Genomic DNA, 18,761 nt, shown 5'->3' with positions numbered 1-18,761 from the left:
GTTTAGTCTACAGAAAAGAACGGATTTGTGGCTCCATTTTAAGGAGCAAGATGCTTTGTTAGCCCTGGCTTTTGGGTATGTTTTCTTTCTCCTTTAGCTGACCAGCAACAGTTGTATTTTCAATTTCTGTAAGCAAAGGTTTAAATGGAGTGTTTGTTTGGTTCTTTTTGTTGTTTAATAAGAAAAATCTTAACATGAGCATTATATACATGTAAAATTTATAGTGCTTAGTAAGTTTTCTAAAAAGCCCAAACATTGGCTTTGCTGTGTAAATATACAAATTTCTGTTCACTGTGATAAATGGTAAAATAGAATTTGTATTTAAAAGAATTGGGTATGGAGAGAAGGTCAATAGTTTGGTTACTTGATTCAACATTTCTTTCTATTTACAGTTGGGGATTTACACCTTAATTGTTGTGACAATGTTCTTTTCTCACTTACATTTAAATGTTGTAAATCTCATTTTTAATTTATATTTGATTTTCTTGGGATCACAGATAACCACAACATTTTGTATTGTGATTTTGTGGTAAAATCATTTATGTAGCTGGGAGAACCAGTTTCAAAGCAATGTAAAGTATAAACTATAGCAAAAGCAAGACATGAATGTCATAGCAATGAAAATGACTCATTACTGTCCATATCAGTAGTAAAGACACCAGTAGAAATGACTCATTTACTGTTCTTATTAGTTGTAAAGACATTAGCCAAAAATGTCTGGTCATGTCATTCACTCTTAAACATGGATACATACTTTAAAGGAGGGTGTTGACCTAGAAATATATTCCTAATATAAACTTTTTATAGTTTGTACACAAATTCTCTAATGTTCAAATAATGTTTTGGAAAAAATAAGAAGTTCCTTGCAAAATGAAATACTAACTGTTACACACAATGCCAGAGCTCTTCAAGATGCCCTGGGAATAAATGGCATAGCAGACTCTTTATTTTGGGTAGGAGGCACATATTCATATATTCAAGTTCTGCCACATTAAGTTCCTTGAAATCCATTGTTTTCAACAAATTAAGACATGCATATATGAATTTGTGCCCCCAATTAACAAGTATCCTGCGCCACTGCTGGGATTTTTTAAATATTAGTAAATCTGGTTGTCTAAAATCTGGTAGTCGGACAGTTAAATGTGTCATTGTCTCTTCTGTTAATGCTATGGCAATGATATCCTGCTTTTTCTTCTTCAGGTTATTTATAACTTTTACTTTACATTGCCTTTATAGTTTGAACTATAAAAAAGTATTATTAAATCAATCATTAAATAAATGTTTCCTCCAAAGTAAAAAAAAACAAACATTGTCATGACAATTCAGGTGTTAGTCCCCAAATCAAGTATGATTAAATCAAATAACAATAACTGCATGTCCATTTCAAACAACTACAATTCTCATAAATAGAAAGTATATTTTGTAAATTATATGAATGAATAGAAATAAATATAGAAAAGACTGTATTCATACTTATATAGCAAAGAAAATCTTGTGGGCTTTTCAGCATTTCAAAATGGGATGTTACATGATCATGGTTGCTGTAAGATCAGTATTTACTCTCCTTATACAAGAAAATGACCCAACAACATTCATTTTAAGGAACTTCACAACTTGTGAATAGCTAGATATTGTAAACTAAACTCGTAAATATACTTTGATAGTTCCATACAAGTTTCTTAATAAAAACTGTTCCAGTGAATAAATGACAGTTGAAAACTTGAAAATACAAATGTTTGAATATTGTCAATATTATATTTATACCTTTTATAAATATACAACTGTTGTTATTTGAACATTTGTTAAATGAAATCTACAATACAACTGTTTCTAATCATCTTTAGTATAAAGAAGACATACTTAAAATGAAAAGAGAAATTGATTTTCTTCTTTATTGAAAATGAGCTACAAATTCATTTCCTCTACTTCTATCTCCTTGTACGTTTTCTCAAAGACAGGAGTATTTTAGCTTCTAGCAAATAAAAGATAAATAGAAGTCCAAATACTTCAGTTTCAATTTCTATAGTTTGTTTATAACCACATGACGATTGTTGTATATTATTGCAGTGCATGTTCAGGTCCAAATGCTTTCGTTTTAATTTCTTTCGCTCTTTCTTTAAACTCTTTTGCTTTTTCGTACTCTCCCATTTCACGGTAAACCAAACCTAGATTGTTGTACGTTCTCGCAATATTAACATGGTCAGGTCCAAATGCTTTCGTTTCAATTTCTATCGCTCGTTCATAAAAATCTTTTGCTTTTTCGTACTTTCTCATATGTTTGTAAACCAAACCCAGATTGTTGTACGTTGTCGCAATATTAACATGGTCAGGTCCAAATGCTTTCGTTTCAATTTCTATCGCTCGTTCATAAAAATCTTTTGCTTTTTCGTACTCTCCCATATTATAGTAAACCGAACCCAGATTGTTGTACGTTGTCGCAATATTAACATGGTCAGGTCCAAATGTTTTTGTTTCAATTTTCATCGCTCGTTCATAAAAATCTTTTGCTTTTTCGTACTCTCCCATATTATCGTAAACACAACCCAGATTGTTGTACGTTGTCGCAATATTAACATGGTCAGGTCCAAATGCTTTTGTTTCAATTTTCATCGCTCGTTCATAAAAATCTTTTGCTTTTTCGTACTCTCCCATTTTACTGTAAACCGAACCCAGATTGCTGTACGTTGTCGCAATATTAACATGGTCAGGTCCAAATGTTTTGTTTAATTTCTATCGCTCGTTCATAAAAATTTTTGCTTTTTCGTACTCTCCCATATCTTCGTAAACCAAACCCAGATTGTTGTACGTTGTCGCAATATTAACATGGTCAGGTCCAAATGTTTTGTTTCAATTTCTATCGCTCGTTCAAAAAATCTTTTTTTTCGTACTCTCCCATTTTATGTAAACCGAACCCAGATTGTTGTACGTTGTCGCAATATTAACATGGTCAGGTCCAAATGTTTTCGTTTCAATTTCTATCGCTCGTTCATAAAATCTTTTGCTTTTCGTACTCTCCCATTTTTCTGTAAACAAACCCAGATTGTTGTACGTTTCGCAATAATATACATGGTCAGGTCCAAATGTTTTGTTTTAATTTCTATCGCTCGTTCATAAAATCTTTTGCTTTTTCGTACTCTCCCATATCTTTGTAAACCAAACCCAGATTGTTGTACGTTGTCGCAATATTAACATGGTCAGGTCCAAATGCTTTTGTTTGAATTTCATCGCTCGTTCATAAAAATCTTTTGCTTTTCGTACTCTCCCATATTATGTAAACTGAACCCAGATTGTTGTACGTTGTCGCAATATTAACATGGTCAGGTCCAAATGTTTTTGTTTGAATTTCTATCGCTCGTTCATAAAAATCTTTTGCTTTTTCGTACTCCCCCATATTATAGTAAACTGAACCCAGATTGTTGTACATTGTCGCAATATTAACATGGTCAGATCCAAATGCTTTTGTTTGAATTTTCATCACTCGTTCATAAAAATCTTTTGCTTTTTCGTACTCTCCCATATGTTTGTAAACCAAACCCAGATTGTTATAAGTTGTCGCAATATTAACATGGTCATGTCCAAATGTTTTCGTTTTAATTTTCATCGCTCGTTCATAAAAATCTTTTGCCTTTTCGTACTCTCCCATTTCACTGTAAACCAAACCCAGATTGTTGTACGTTGTCGCAATATTAACATGGTCAGGTCCAAATGTTTTTGTTTGAATTTCTATCGCTCGTTCATAAAAATCTTTTGCTTTTTCGTACTCTCCCATATTATCGTAAACCGAACCCAGATTGTTGTACGTTGTCGCAATATTAACATGGTCAGGTCCAAATGTTTTCGTTTTAATTTCATCGCTCGTTCATAAAAATCTTTTGCTTTTTCGTACTCTCCCATTTTACTGTAAACCGAACCCAGATTGTTGTACGTTGTCGCAATATTAACATGGTCAGGTCCAAATGCTTTCGTTTCAATTTTCATCGCTCGTTCATAAAAATCTTTTGCTTTTTCGTATTCTCCCATATCTTTGTAAACCAAACCCAGATTGTCGTACCTTGTCGCAATATTAACATGGTCAGGTCCAAATGCTTTTGTTTCAATTTCTATCGCTCGTTCATAAAAATCTTTTGCTTTTTCGTACTCTCCCATATTATTGTAAACCAAACCCAGATTGTTGTACGTTGTAGCAATATTAACATGGTCAGGTCCAAATGCTTTTGTTTCAATTTCATCGCTCGTTCACAAAAATCTTTTGCTTTTTCGTATTCTCCCATATCTTTGTAAACCAAACCCAGATTGTTGTACATTGCAGCAATATTAACATGGTCAGGTCCAAATGCTTTGGTTTCAATTTCTATCGCTCGTTCATAAAATCTTTTGCTTTTCGTATCTCCCATTTTACTGTAAACCGAACCCAGATTGTTGTACGTTGTCGCAATATTAACATGGTCAGGTCCAAATGTTTTCGTTTCAATTTCTATCGCTCGTTCATAAAAATCTTTTGCTTTTTCGTACTCTCCCATATATCTGTAAACCGAACCCAGATTGTTGTACGTTGTCGCAATATTAACATGGTCAGGTCCAAATGTTTTGTTTGAATTTCATTGCTCGCTCGAAAATCTTTAGCATTTTCATATTCTCCATTCTTCCAAAGCAATCACCCAGCTCGTTGTACGAATATGAAACATCAATATGATCAACACCTAACACTTTAGTTTGAATTTCTGTTATTTCATAAAGTACTTTAGTTGCAAGTTTATAGTTGCAAAATCTTTCAAAACATCTACAAAATATTTGGCAAATTCCAATTTCTTTCATCAAGTTTTGTTTTGATGATTTTACATCGATCAACTTATTTAGGAAATGTTGAAATGATGAATTTGTTATGAATTTAATTAGATGTGGAATTATTTTGATTTCATCTTCTCTGTCTTTAAAATGATTTAGTGCCCAAGCAACTTGACAGGCAAGATCAGCTGCAGACTTTTAGAATTATTTTCGTTTTGTTTACAGCCAAAGGTCTGCGATGAATAATTTATGATGGCTTCGTGTACAACGCTGTGTAGGCGGATGTCGTTGTTTTCCGTTTGAAGGAATAAAGAACAATGCTTTAATTGAAGACAGACATCTTCTGCAGATTTTTGTGGATCAATGCTTTTAATAAAATGTATTATAACATCTTGTGGTAAGGAATCGAAAGATATTATTGAGAAAAGTTTAAAAACATGTTCCAACAAGATGGATTCTTCGGCATTTTTTGTACTGCTAACATAACAGTTTTCATTCCTAAGTAAGTTGTTTATTTTTGAAAATTGCCATCCATGTTCTGTCGCTCTCCTTCATTCAACTTATCAAAATATTGCTCCCACGTGAATGTCGGATTTACACTTTTACACTACCTACGTAGGAAGCAGCATTTGCCAGGAACAACGGTTGACGATCTAATTTGTCTGATAAATCCTTTAAAAATTTTTCATCTTTATTATGAATATCAGAAAAGACAGATAGAAGTTGTCGACATTCTTCATTGTTCATACCATGACTAACTGAAATGTGTTTATTTAGATTTCCATTTGGTGGTATAGCATATGTATTTTGGACAGTTACTATAATTTGACCATTTTTCCAACTATGATCACCAACTTGAGGTAATAATGGATAAATTTCATCAAGTTCAACCACGTTATCTACAACAATCCACCATGTTTGCCAAGATTTCAGTTGTTGTGTCAACAAAAATTGAAAATCTTTAATTTTGTCTTCGCTACTTTTTGCTTCTTTCAGAATATTTTCAATGACAGTTTTATCATTGCTTAATCGTTTACATAGTTCAGCATAAGTTTTCAAAAGAGAGTCGATATCTTTTCCTTCGAGTGTCATTACAAATGTCGTATTCTTTTCCCAGTCAAACGAGTTATACATTTCTTCGCAAATTTGTCTAGCTAATTGAGATTTACCACTGCCAGGATTACCAGAAATATAGTAATATGTTAGTTCATTATTGTTAGTACTGCGCAAGTTATTGAGATCTGCTGTGATTTGATTAAGTAACTCTGTACGTTTAACCACATCGTGATTTGATTTGCAAGGAAGTACTTGAAAAGAATTAAATTTGTTTCGTTCACTTTTTATTTTGATAATGTCAGTGAATGAAAATCCTAGATCTTGAAATGACTTTTCAATATCACAAACCATTGTGTGATAATCAGCATCAGATAATTTACCATCTTGATTATGAGCGATTTTGTTTCTTACTTTACGAATTTCATCCACAGCATTTTTAACTTGTGGATCAATTTTTGTTCCAATTGAGTAGGTATACAATATTGCTTTACATAATGCTGTACAATCCCACTTACTTGGGTCACCATCTTTAAATTTTGACAAAATTTGTTTATCACAAAATTTTTTCTCTGACATTTCAATATTGAACAACTTCTGACCACTGATTGAATTATCCCATACTCCGTGGTCTTTACTGCAATGAGCGTTCCACTCTTGGATAAATAAATCAACAAGTTTCATTTTAACGACATTTTTGAGTATTTTCTGCAAGTAGTTGTAATTCTTTTCCTCTCTTGACTCCATCTAATGGTCATAAAAATGTTAATATGAACATAAATTGTTTGTTTAATTTGAATTTATACACAACTAAAATTGTTGAAGATGCAACATAGCTACGTAATGTTACAGTTTTACTTGTACGTGTAAATGAATATCGAGGATGGCAGCTGAAAACAACGCAATTGGACATTTTAGTTTTCCTGCATTTAGGCATTTGACCACATTTTGGTAGTGGCGTCGCCAGGATTTTGCGAGTGGGGGGAGCACAAAATTTGTACCACGTCCGTTGCTAGCGAAATGGACCTAAAAATTGTTTCTACACTGGAAAATTTTTGAAATGTTTATCACAACATGAATGGTTTCAATTTTTTAACTTCCAGTTTAACCTTGGCGGATTTGTACATTCTTCGTGTTATAACGTTACGTAGATTGATTATTGATTTTAATGAAATGTTTTCATATTATAATACTACAAGAATTGTAGTATTTTAATGAGCCTTACTCTTAGTCATTGCTATATTTGTTTTTTTTTCTGTTTCAAAACTGACTAACGCTTTTGCTGAGTTCGTCCAATGTCTGGACTATAGAAGTTTGTCTCTTGTGATTCGGGAGGCGAAAGACAATGGACGGAGAGCTTTAGAAATCCTCAGACATCACTATCAAGGCAGAGAAAAACCTTGCATTATCGTTCTTTACACGGAACTCACTTCGCTGAAGAAAAGTGACGACGAGACTGTCACAGATTATATATTGCGAGCGGAACGATCGGCAACAGCCTTAAGAGAAGCCAAGGAGATAATAAGTGATGCACTACTCATTGCAATGGTTTTAAAGGGTCTGCCAAGCACGTACGACGTCTTTGCTACCGTAACAGTTCAAAGGGAAAGACAAATGACATTTACGGAATTTAAGAACTCGTTACGAAGTCATGAAGAAAATATCAAACCACTGTCACAACAAACTGAGGTAGGTGACAAAGTTATGTTTGTAAAAACCAAAATTTGACGGAAATTGTTTCAAATGTGGAAGAGAGGGACACAAAATCTCACAAAGCCCAGTGAAGGGGAACAAATGGTGCTCCATATGGAAGACCAAGACCCACGACACGAAAGATTGCCGAAAGACGAAAGAAACGTCCAAGTCAGCTAAAGACGGATAGCGCTGTGCCAGTGAATGGCAACACTTCTTTTTATTCGTGTCAAAGGATGAAGAAGAGAACGCTGAAGCAGACGTGAAGGATAAGGATCAAGCGAATTTAACTCTACTGGTGGACACAGGAGCTACAAGCCACATTATTAACGATAAGTCAAAATTTATAGATTTTGATAGTAAATTTGATAGTAAAGCGCATGTTATTGAATTAGCAGATGGCAGTAAAGCCAACGTAGTAGTCGGTAAAGGTACTGCTAAAGTCAAATTAGTTGACTTGCATGGAAATGCGCAGGATGTCTTATTAAGTAATGCCTTATATGTTCCATCTTACGATCAAAATATATTCTCAGTAATCTCAGTAAATGCTGCCGTAGAAAAGGGGGCAAAAGTCAAATTAGATAAGCACGATAAGCATGTACAGTGCCCTGATGGCACAATGTTTGGAATAAGACAAAAAGGCAAACTTTACTATATAAATAGCATATCATCTTCGAATAAAAATGCATGTTCTCTTTACGAGTGGCAAAAGGTTCTAGGTCACTGCAACTACAAGGATGTTAGGAAACTAGAGAAGGTGGTTAAGGGGATGAAAATCACAGACTCTAGGGAAGTTGAGTGTGAGGTTTGTACACAAGGTAAAATGTGTCAAACCAAAAGTAAGCTGGAAGATAAAAAGGCGAGAGGTCCTCTTGAGTTTATTCACACGGATCTTGCAGGTCCTATTGATCCGGAAGAAAGAGAAGTGTTTAGATATGCATTGTCGTTTGTGGATGAGTATTCAGGATTGAATATGGTCTATTTTCTTAAGCATAAAAGCGATACACCACAAGCATTAAAACAGTTTTTAGAAGATGTTGCACCTTACGGAAATGTGAAGCGCATAAGAAGTGATAACGGCTCTGAATTTACAAGCGAGAAATTCAAATCGATTCTTAGAGAAAACAAAATTAGGCACGAAACTAGTGCACCAAATTCGCCACACCAGAACGGCACAGTTGAGAGATCGTGGTTAACTTTATTTAACATGGCTAGGTGTCTATTGCTAGAAGCGGAACTACCAAAATCCATGTGGACATATGCCGTCATGGCATCTGCTTATATTAGGAATCGTTGTTTTAATTCGAGGTTGAACAAAACTCCGTTCGAAGCGTTTACAGGCTCAAAACCAGACTTGAGCAAAATGCACGTTTTTGGTTGTGTTTGTTATGGTTATTCACAAAATTCCAAAAAGTTAGACCCTAGAAGTAAACAAGGTATTTTCGTAGGGTATGATAAAAATTGTCCAGCATATCTACTATACAACCCTGACATTAACAAGGTAGAGCGTGTATGATGCGTTAAGTTCTTCAGAGAGGGTAGCAGGGAACTGCCAGAACTAGATGATGAAGAACTTACACCTCAGATAGCAAAATTGCATGAAAGAAACCCCAAAACAACTAACGAAGACATTAGTACTCCAGAGACATCTAGAAAATCAAGATACCCCACTAGGATAAGAAGTAAGAGTAAATATCTTGACGAGTATATGACAGAAGAAGTTTCAGCGGAGGATACTGTCTCATATACCGTAGACTATTGCTATAGAGTATCCAACATCCCAACAACATATTCCCAAGCAATAAGCTCCAATGAAAAAGTAAAATGGCAAAAATCCATGAATGATGAAATGAAAGCGTTAATTGACAATGATACGTTTGAACTTGTTCCACCCCCAACAAACAGAGACATAGTGGGGGAAAATGGGTATACACCGTAAAAGTAGGGCAACATTTCGTAAAATAGTAGCGAGAGACTTGCCGAGTGAAAATCGAATTCGTGTAATAAAAATTAATGCCTAACATAAAGTTTTGATTAGAGCCATAGAAATAGACAAAAAATATTGTAAAATTGAATTTGTTGTAATGTTTCGTCTTTACTCAAGACATCTTCAGACAAATAATAAATAGGATGTTAAGACAAGATATTACATTTACAAAAAGGTGTTAAATTACTACTAAAGGAGTCGGTGTCAAATGGATTATATGATAAGGAAGTTGGGAAGTAAAATAAAGAGAAATTAAAAGAGGTTAAGTGGAATGGAGTTTCCTTGCACATTAAGTGAAGGCTTGTATTTATTGATTAGAAGGCTCTCATGAATGGAGAGTTCATAAGAACCGTTAGAAGAGGAGATTATTTTAAAGTCGTCGAAGTTGGGGGTGTGTCCAGTTGCGTTAATGTGAGCAAAGATGCTTGATAACGCAGGGTGGGAAACTTGGTTGCCTGTAAGGGGGATATTCCCAAGTGCTCCGAAAATCTGGTGTGTAGATGACGTGTGGTTTGACCCACATACGACGCGATGCAGCTTCGACACTTGAATAAATAGACTACACCAGATCTCAGCGGTTTGGGAATTTTGTCCTTAAAGGGGAAGTAAGAAGAGATACGTTGGGAAGGGCGAAAAAAAAATTTAATAGATATATGTGGGAAGGCTGCAGCACAAAGGCTATTGATTTGTGTACGAATTTGAAGGGAGTGTATGCCGGTGAAAGGAAGACAAAAATAGATGGGCATTTTGTGAGCAGTCAAGACAGGTGGTTTGGAGGTGTTGTTAAGGAAGCGACGTGTGATTTGGTCAATTATACGTGAAGGAAAACCGTTTTTGGTGAGTGACTTTCTGGTAAATTCGAGTTGTGTATGAAAATTTTCGTAAGTAGAACAAAGGTTGAAGATGCGGTGACCACACATGCGGTGACCACACGTCATCTACACACCAGATTTTCGGAGCACTTGGGAATATCCCCCCTTACAGGCAACCAAGTTTCCCACCCTGCGTTATCAAGCATTTTTGCTCACATTAACGCAACTGGACACACCCCCAACTTAAACGACTTTAAAATAATCTCCTCTTCTAACGATTCCTATGAACTCTCCATTCACGCATGAGAGCCTTCTAATCAATAAATACAAACCTTCGCATTAACGTGCAAGGAAGTTCCATTCCACTTAACCTCTTTTGATTTCACTTTATTTTACTTCCTAACTTCCCTATCATATAATCCGTTTGACACGGCCTCCTTTTGTAGTAATTTAACACCTTTTGTAAATATAACATCTTGTCTTAACATCCTATTAATTAATTGTCTGAAGATGTCTTGAGTATAGACAAAACGTCACAATAAATTCAATTTTACAATTTTTAGTCTATTTCTATGGCTCTAATTAAAACTTTATGTTGGGCATTAATTTTTTATTATTTCGTAAAGCACTATTGCTAATGCGCATTTAATATGACAAGTTTTTTAAAATAGTGTTTCGACATCTCATGCCATCTTCAGTATGAGTGAAATAATAAGTGATATGGTTTTATATATTAATAAAATAATATAGATAATATTATAACAAATATTGTATTGAATTTAAAACTTGAACTCAATGTTCTCAACCCTGACCTTGTTGAAGTTATAAATTCAATACAATATTTAGTTTATAATACGTCGGACGCTCCCATTAATTTATCTTATTTCCTTTATTGTTGTAATTTATGTATCATATTACTTTATATAAACCTTGTATCACTTATTATTTCACTCATACTGAAGATGGCATCATGAGATGTCGAAACATGTCTATTTTAAAAAAACTTGTCGTGTATATTAAATGCGCATTAGCAATAGTGCTTTTACGAAATTATCCATGAATATCTTATTTCCTCTACTACCTCGTGACCATGCACATGATGTGTATCGATGTAGAACATTACTATTATATAGTAGAAATTTATTTCTTTTTATTATTATATAAAGATATATGAAAGTTAACAAGTTCATTTTCCAAACTTGATTCGAGCTAGTTCCAAATCTCACCAAAATCAACAAATTTATCTTTATAAAGCATTTACATACGTACATAACGCGGAAGTAGAATATTTTACAGAAAAACAAAATAATCGATAAATGGACATGAAACATTAAATCACAAAATCAAAATACAATATAACAACGAAAGGTAAAGTTTAAAATCAACATACCTTCACAAATTCAGAAAGATTAAAAACGACACAACCAACTACATGATATCTCAGGTGCGGCGTTCTAGTCGATTCTGTGGAAAAATTTAAATGATTTACGTTTCCGGTCACGTGAGATATGTTACCCTACCCAAGGAAAAAGGCTCCTACAATATACCGGAAGAAAAACCTTTCATTTTACCAACCAAACAAATCACTTCATTCGTCTTATGAGACGTGGCTAAAAGCCGGTAAAGTACGGGTACAAAACGTCGGCAGGTAGTCGTGGGAGATACATACGTTGTACTTTGGTCGTTTAACTTATGTTATTGTGTCATTGGTAATATCGATAATATTTTCTCATTTGTGATTTTCTTGCTGTTAATTTTAAAAGATGCCAAGGTACACCAAATAACGGCCTTATAGCTGTTAGACTTTTCAACAGTTATTTTTATTTTATAGATTTTTATGATAATTTTTGTAGGAGCAATAAAAGGTTTAAAGCAACTGTAGCTGTTACATATCATGATGAGGATGGCCATGTTGAGAGAGAGAAGGTGCATTTGTCAGAATTGGTTACTGAGGATCATAGAGGAAGCTGTTCTTTTAACAGTCCTGATATTTGTGGTGCATTGGAAGGCCATGAACTGGGAATGGAACAAGATAACAGTGATCTTGAAAGTGATGTTCACCATGATTGTGAAGAATCATGTTCTTATTACCAGAAAGTTGAAAGAAAACAAAAAGCATGGGAAAATTTGCAACATTCAATTATAAAGAATACATTTCAGTTTGCTGGCAAAAATTGGAGCAATCTGAAGTGTATTTATTGTGATAATGAAGCAAAGTTTAGGTGCAGTGATTGTGGTCCAATGGCGAAGTATTGTGAGAACTATATGTTAAAGATGCACACAACCGTAAATATTTGTCATCATGTTGAAATATTTAAGGTAACCTTTATGAGCTAGATATTATAAAAGTGTTTACAGTTAACTCTCTCAACACTTGCAACAAAAAATGCAAAAATAAAATGAGAGTTTACATTGTGAAACATGCTACGAAGCACTAATCTAATATTTTTTATGAATACAAGAAAGGGGATTGTTTACAACTAATTTCTAAGAGGTTATTCATTGCTTTGTAGGATGGCATGTTTTGGCCATATAAACTCATGAACATGCTGGTGTATGATTTTTCATGCCAAACAGCTCGTCACAAAAGAAGTGTTTCTGTTGTTGATGTTAAAGGGATGTTATATGTGAAGTGTGCTGCAAAAGTTATTTCATTTTAGCTGGGATGGTTAAACACAATCCTAATTTTGGATCTTTTTCAATTTTTAGTCACCTTTTGTACTGTTGAGGTACAGTTTTGCTCATGCTCTCCAGAGTTTGTTCAACTTCTGCAATTTGGCCTTTGGGGTGGAACACCTACAAAACCAAGAATTGCATTTGCAATGGAGTTTTTTGAATTAATTCATTCTGTGCAGATGGAATTCCAGGCATCAATAAAAAGCATTTGTCAGTCATTTGAAGAGTTAATCATAACCACATATTCTCTTCTTATGCAACACCAATAATGTATCCTGTCATTATAGATGCTTTTGAAGAATATAGGTAACTGCATGTAGGTCACTGATTTATTGCACTGCTGTACTATGTATGAATTGCTGGGAAAGTTGCAGTCAATTTTATAGCCTAAGAATCTCATCTTAAGAGATGTATTTAATTGGAGGAAATCAAAATACTAAAGTTGATGATGGGAAAGGATTTTTCCTTAAGTATTACTGTCTTGCACTGTATTTTGTTTACGTCATTTGTTTAAGAGTGCATAATTGCTTTCTTTGTGTCATTGTTTTTTTCAGAATTTGCAGACATAAACTAAACATGTTGAGCTGTGTTATTCCTGAGCTTGATGAAGGAAATATCTGTCCTACTTGTCCCAAAGTGAGTATATTCGTATTACTTGTTTAACAATGACAATTTAGTAAAAATGCTATCAATGACAATGACAATTTAGCAATGCTAAATTGTCATTGATCAATTGTCATTGTTAAATTGTCATTGATGACACTTTAACAATGACAATTTAGCAATGCTATCTCAAACACCTTTTTGACTGCATAATTTGCATCATTGCACTAAAATACATTGCATGATTTTATCCTTCACCATTTTATTGAAGACTGATGGTGTGATCTTTGAGTCTCTTGATGTTCTATTTATTGAATGAAGGAAAAAGCTGGCAGAGTTTTGGAAAACCTCTATTTGGACAGCTGATGTTCTATGATCAGACACATGTTGATCAATTTGTTGCCAATTATACCACACCTACATCAAACAAGGTCAATGTAGCTTTAATATACTTTGTTGTTCTAATGAAAATTCAGGCATGGAAGTTACCGTGCTTTGAATATATTTCATTTTTTTACATTCTCTACCACATAGTTTTTATATTCAATAAATTTGTGCCATGGGCTTTAGGAAACAAAGCTCTTGTATACTTTTTTGTTTCAGCAACTACAACAGAAACGGGCTCGCCCGTTTCTGTTGTAGTTGCTGAAATTGTAATGCAATCTATAGAGGAACGGGCACTCATGACTTACAAACATGCACTACCTTTTTGGTTTCGCTACGTAGATGACACAATCACAGCACTACATGCAGACGAGATTGATGACTTCCATACTCACATCAACAAACAGAACAGCCACATACAATTTACCAAAGATGTCGAAGAAAACGGAACTCTTCCTTTCTCGACTGTTTGGTAAAACATGACAATCAAAAACTAGGAACAACAGTTTATCGCAAGCCAACACATACTGACCGACTACTAGACCAATCATCTTACAACCCTACATCACACAAAGCCACCACAATCAGAACATTAACAAGACGTGCACAAATCATATGTGATTCACCGGACGCTCTACAAAACGAAAACAACTATCTCAAACGTGTTTTGACAAAACAACTATAACTCTGACTTTATCAAACGCAACACTTACAAACCCAACGAACCCAACGAAACGAACAACTCAGTGACAACAGCAACGATACCTTACATCAAAGGTACGTCTGAGACTATCTCGCGTATCTTACGACCATACAACATACGTGTCGCACATAAACCAATCACAACATTACGACAAGTACTAACGAACATAAAGGACAAAGAACAACCCAACGAACGACAAGGTGCAGTTTACAAAATAAACTGCTCCGACTGCCACGCCTCCTATATCGGGGAAACTGGCAGGAACTTAAACATAAGACTTACTGAGCACAAACGAGCTACTAAGAAACAAGACAAAACTAATCACATTGCCGAACATCACCGAATCACAAAGCACAACATTGACTGGGACTCGGCAAAATGCATCACTTACAGTACTATAGACAACGGCTTACATTAGAAAGTTGGTATACCAACTTGGAACAAACCCCCCTGAACAGATCACAGCAATTACCGGCACCTTACAAACGACTTATTCACAATACAAACAAACGATCAACTAAAAACATTACACTTCAAACTAATTCACAATGACAATACACAATTGACACCCACACATTACAACTAAAAACGTCACACCTAAATCACACATCACAACTAAAAATAAAATATTTCACTTCACACTAATCCACAATGACAATACACATTTCCTGCACATTTCCTGTACACACAATACAATGACGTAAGAACCAGACAATAAATACGGCTAACCTGACGTTTACTCCTCATTTGACTCTGAAGATGACTACCGCTAAGGTTGTCGAAACGTCAGTCAACAACATCAAAAACAGTCCTTCTCAGGACTTTATTAACCTGGACGATCATCATTTACAAACATATAACTTTTTTGTTTGTTACATATTGATACTTATAGGAGTGTCATGGTTTTCTTGCTGGGAATGCTGTTCGATCAATGAATTGCTACAGAGCTCTTGATGAAACAGCAATCTTTGGGCGAGGCTGTCGACATGAGTTTCCTAAAAAATTCTTAAATTTGAAGCATGGAGAGAGGTCTGTTACACAAACTTTTCTCTATTTTTACCTAGATGTTCTTGGTTTGAAAGAGGTGGTTGGGATGCATGCATTTGATGGTGTAAATTTATTTTTTTCAATTGGTTTGCTACTTTCAATGCTTTGTGCAAGAGCTGAAGCTTTTTGCATACATGTGGTTGCATTATTTAAAAAAATATTCTACATATTTTATAGATTGAGCTATGCAGTTTATGTTCTCCAAGAATTAGAGAAAGATAATGTTGATAATCCTGCACTCAAAATAAACATATTTTATGATGTTGCATGTATGTTGGTGAAACACTTACAGGTAATATTCAATTGACAATAGTTGCTTTGTTACCTGTTTCCTTTGTCAATAACTTTCCCTCAACACTTTTTTTCTTTGAAAAGGTAGTCTTTCACATGTTTTTCTTTATTTTGTTTTTTACAAAAAGAATTTGGAGGATCTGATTATTGACATTTTTCAATTTTCAATTCCAATTTTTTCACTGCTATGGGCATGTTGGACGATGCCAAGTTAGTTGTTATTATTTTTATTTTTCATACGTATTAACAGATGGTGATACCTATGCTATCATAACTAATGGTATTGTAGATGATAAAATGATAAAAATTCAATAATTGTTTACTAAATCTGTCTTGTAAAAGGTTAAATTTAGTCCCCGTCGTAAAGAAGGATTTGGCTGGCCTAACTGACGGTGAGATGTTGGAGAGATTGTGAGCTTACATTCGTAAATTTAGCAGAATGACTAAAGAAATGCGTCCAAGTCACAGAGTTGATGTACTCAGTGATGCTCTTTTACATTATGGAAAGAAAGCGAAGATTAATTTAGGTATAGCTAGTTTTTCTTTCTTTGTTTGAACATATACATAGCTAACATGTCATCATATTATGTAATAGCAGGTATGAATTAATTTTTGTTTTTTGAGGCATTTTGCTGATGGCAAGGATGAAGCGAGCTGTTGACGTGGAAGAAACTGCAAAATCAGATATTGAAAAGTTATGCAGGTGCTTTTCGTGTGAGTATATGTTTGTTTTTGCTGTGTGATTATATTTGACTCCGATTTTGGATATGAACTATTTACGACTCACATGAAAGCAGTAAATTTTCATTTTTTCATTATCTAAAGATCACAGGATTTCAATAGATGATATTCGTGAGTGGATGAAGGACGAATCGACTTTTTTTGGTCGTGAAGTTGAGACTGGTTAGTAATTGAGAAACAATGGCTTGTAGCTAAGGAACAGATTTGACAGATAATTATTGATGCTCATTATGTGGAAATGTTTTACCCACAGAAAACTTTTTTTAAAAAATATACGTAAATCTTGAACAACTTACAGAAGAAGAAGATTGGAAATGCAAGTACGTTATATACCTGGACTTGTACGCTGATCTTTACCATCGATGGAATGGTTGCATTGATCCAAGTGAACTGACTGTTCCATTTAATCAGATGAAAAAGTATGTTCGAAAAGTTCAACATGTTTCTAGAGATATTAAAGTCTTAAACAGTGTGAATTTAGAAAAATGAAGTGGGAAAATTTTGAAGCTATGAATGTACGTCGTAACATTGTGAATAATAAGTTGGAATATCGAATAAAAAATTATTTCTTGTTTTTATACGTACGTACAAGTAGAGATGTATATGCAATTTGCGGGTGCTTGTCTGACCTTGCCTTATATTTGTTTTTACTGTTTAGTATTGACGAGCAGTTGAAGATCATGGAAAGGGAAAACTCAATTTCTGCACGCAGGCAAAATACTGACTCGGAATACGAAAATTCATAGGCTTGGTAATGTTTTATGTTTATATCAATTGTTACCCATAAAGATTTGTTGGGGATGTTTAGAAAGCAAAGGATAGCAAGGGATTGACTGTGTTTGAAGCTACAAAACAGTGGGCAGGAGACAAGAGGAAGAGAGAGGATAAGGGAGATCCTGGTGTGATTGATGGGTACAAGGGTACGATTACTACAATAGTGATAACTTTTGAAAGATTGTCCTACTATCTCTTATTCTCTGTTATCCTATAGGACCATGGAGTAAGTTTGTTGATGAAGAAACTATTGCTAAACCATCTGAGGTATTTCAATTACCCAAATAAAGAGTTTTATAAAGATATTTTTCAAATCAAACAATTATTTTTCTGGCATTTTACTTTGGTAAATACAGGAAGAGTCAACAATCCTTGAGGAGTATGAATTATCGAAGAAAAACAAATCAAAGAAAGATGATATGAAACCTTCAGAAGAGAAATCCACATTACACAGTAAGTTAAAAATTTCATACTTTCTTGTAGTTTCCTAGACTTTACCAAATGTAATTATTTTTCAGTTAAAGATGCATATGACCATCAAGGAAGATCATATCTTCACATTCCACAACATCTTGGCATTAATCTCAAGTCAGATACTCCTCCAGAACGTTGCTTTCTACCAAAACAACATATTCATACGTGGTATGTAAACAATTCTCCATTTAGTTCATTTATTGTAAAACAAAAACGGAAGAAATACATGAAAGTTTACTTACTAAAATGCAATTGAAAACGCCATGGAACGTCAGACTTAGAGTCATCAATATGCTTTAAATTTTGTAGATTTTAAGGAAAACACGCAATAATTGAATTAAGTTTAAAGACAGTTTATGATGTAATTCTTGATGGTATTGAGGAAGTTCAATTATACATTACAGTATTCATTAGAGAAAGCGTCTCATCCAAATAAAAACTTAAAATATGAGCGTTTTTTTAATACGATGCTTCTGTTTGAGTCGAGACGTTTAGGTGATCATTTGATATGTTTATAAAATCTTATTTATCAGTGTATTATTTATTATAAAGTAATGATTTGTTCTAGTACTACGTACGTATGTTTGTAGATATTGTATTGGACTTCCTTAGCACTTGTTTTAAGAAACACGGCTAACCTGACATTTACTTATCATTTGACTCTGAAGATGACTACTGCTAAGGTTGTCGAAACGTCAGTCAACATCAACACCAACAGTCCTTCACCGGACTCTACTAA

General features: G+C 34.2%; 2 protein-coding genes across 4 annotated transcripts; both read left to right on the top strand.

The window, feature by feature from the left end:
• Window positions 1–11,931: 11,931 nt before the first annotated feature.
• LOC124442052 lies at window positions 11,932–14,040 on the top strand. 2 transcript variants are annotated; one of them, XR_006947085.1, is made up of 5 exons: window positions 11,932–12,100; window positions 12,183–12,648; window positions 12,843–13,311; window positions 13,560–13,641; window positions 13,930–14,040. XR_006947085.1 is itself a non-coding variant. In XM_046992571.1 (3 exons), exons 1-3 carry the CDS (start codon window positions 12,022–12,024, stop codon window positions 12,987–12,989), a joined length of 630 nt encoding a protein of 209 aa, XP_046848527.1. In that variant the 5' UTR covers window positions 11,932–12,021; the 3' UTR covers window positions 12,990–13,209. The 2 variants fall into 2 exon arrangements, 1 of the variants encoding a protein (XP_046848527.1); XM_046992571.1 differs by lacking the exons at window positions 13,560–13,641; window positions 13,930–14,040 and having other exon boundaries at window positions 11,932–12,038; window positions 12,843–13,209.
• Window positions 14,041–15,885: 1,845 nt separating this feature from the next.
• Window positions 15,886–18,718, top strand: LOC124442070. 2 transcript variants are annotated; one of them, XM_046992605.1, is made up of 8 exons: window positions 15,886–16,243; window positions 16,376–16,560; window positions 16,658–16,747; window positions 16,859–16,936; window positions 17,073–17,193; window positions 17,433–17,694; window positions 17,766–17,815; window positions 17,905–17,948. In XM_046992605.1, the coding sequence occupies exons 2-6, from the start codon at window positions 16,473–16,475 to the stop codon at window positions 17,518–17,520; spliced, it is 465 nt and encodes a 154-aa protein (XP_046848561.1). In that variant the 5' UTR covers window positions 15,886–16,243; window positions 16,376–16,472; the 3' UTR covers window positions 17,521–17,694; window positions 17,766–17,815; window positions 17,905–17,948. The 2 variants fall into 2 exon arrangements, 1 of the variants encoding a protein (XP_046848561.1); XR_006947087.1 differs by lacking the exons at window positions 15,886–16,243; window positions 16,376–16,560; window positions 16,658–16,747 and adding exons at window positions 18,067–18,190; window positions 18,613–18,718 and having other exon boundaries at window positions 16,761–16,936; window positions 17,905–18,001.
• Window positions 18,719–18,761: the final 43 nt, after the last annotated feature.

The sequence above is a fragment of the Xenia sp. Carnegie-2017 genome, unplaced genomic scaffold, assembly GCF_021976095.1.
Source record: "Xenia sp. Carnegie-2017 unplaced genomic scaffold, XeniaSp_v1 HiC_scaffold_20, whole genome shotgun sequence".
Taxonomy (NCBI): Eukaryota; Metazoa; Cnidaria; class Anthozoa; order Malacalcyonacea; family Xeniidae; genus Xenia; species Xenia sp. Carnegie-2017.
Note: the sequence above shows the minus strand (reverse complement) of the source record. Positions and strands in the feature narration are given on the sequence as shown.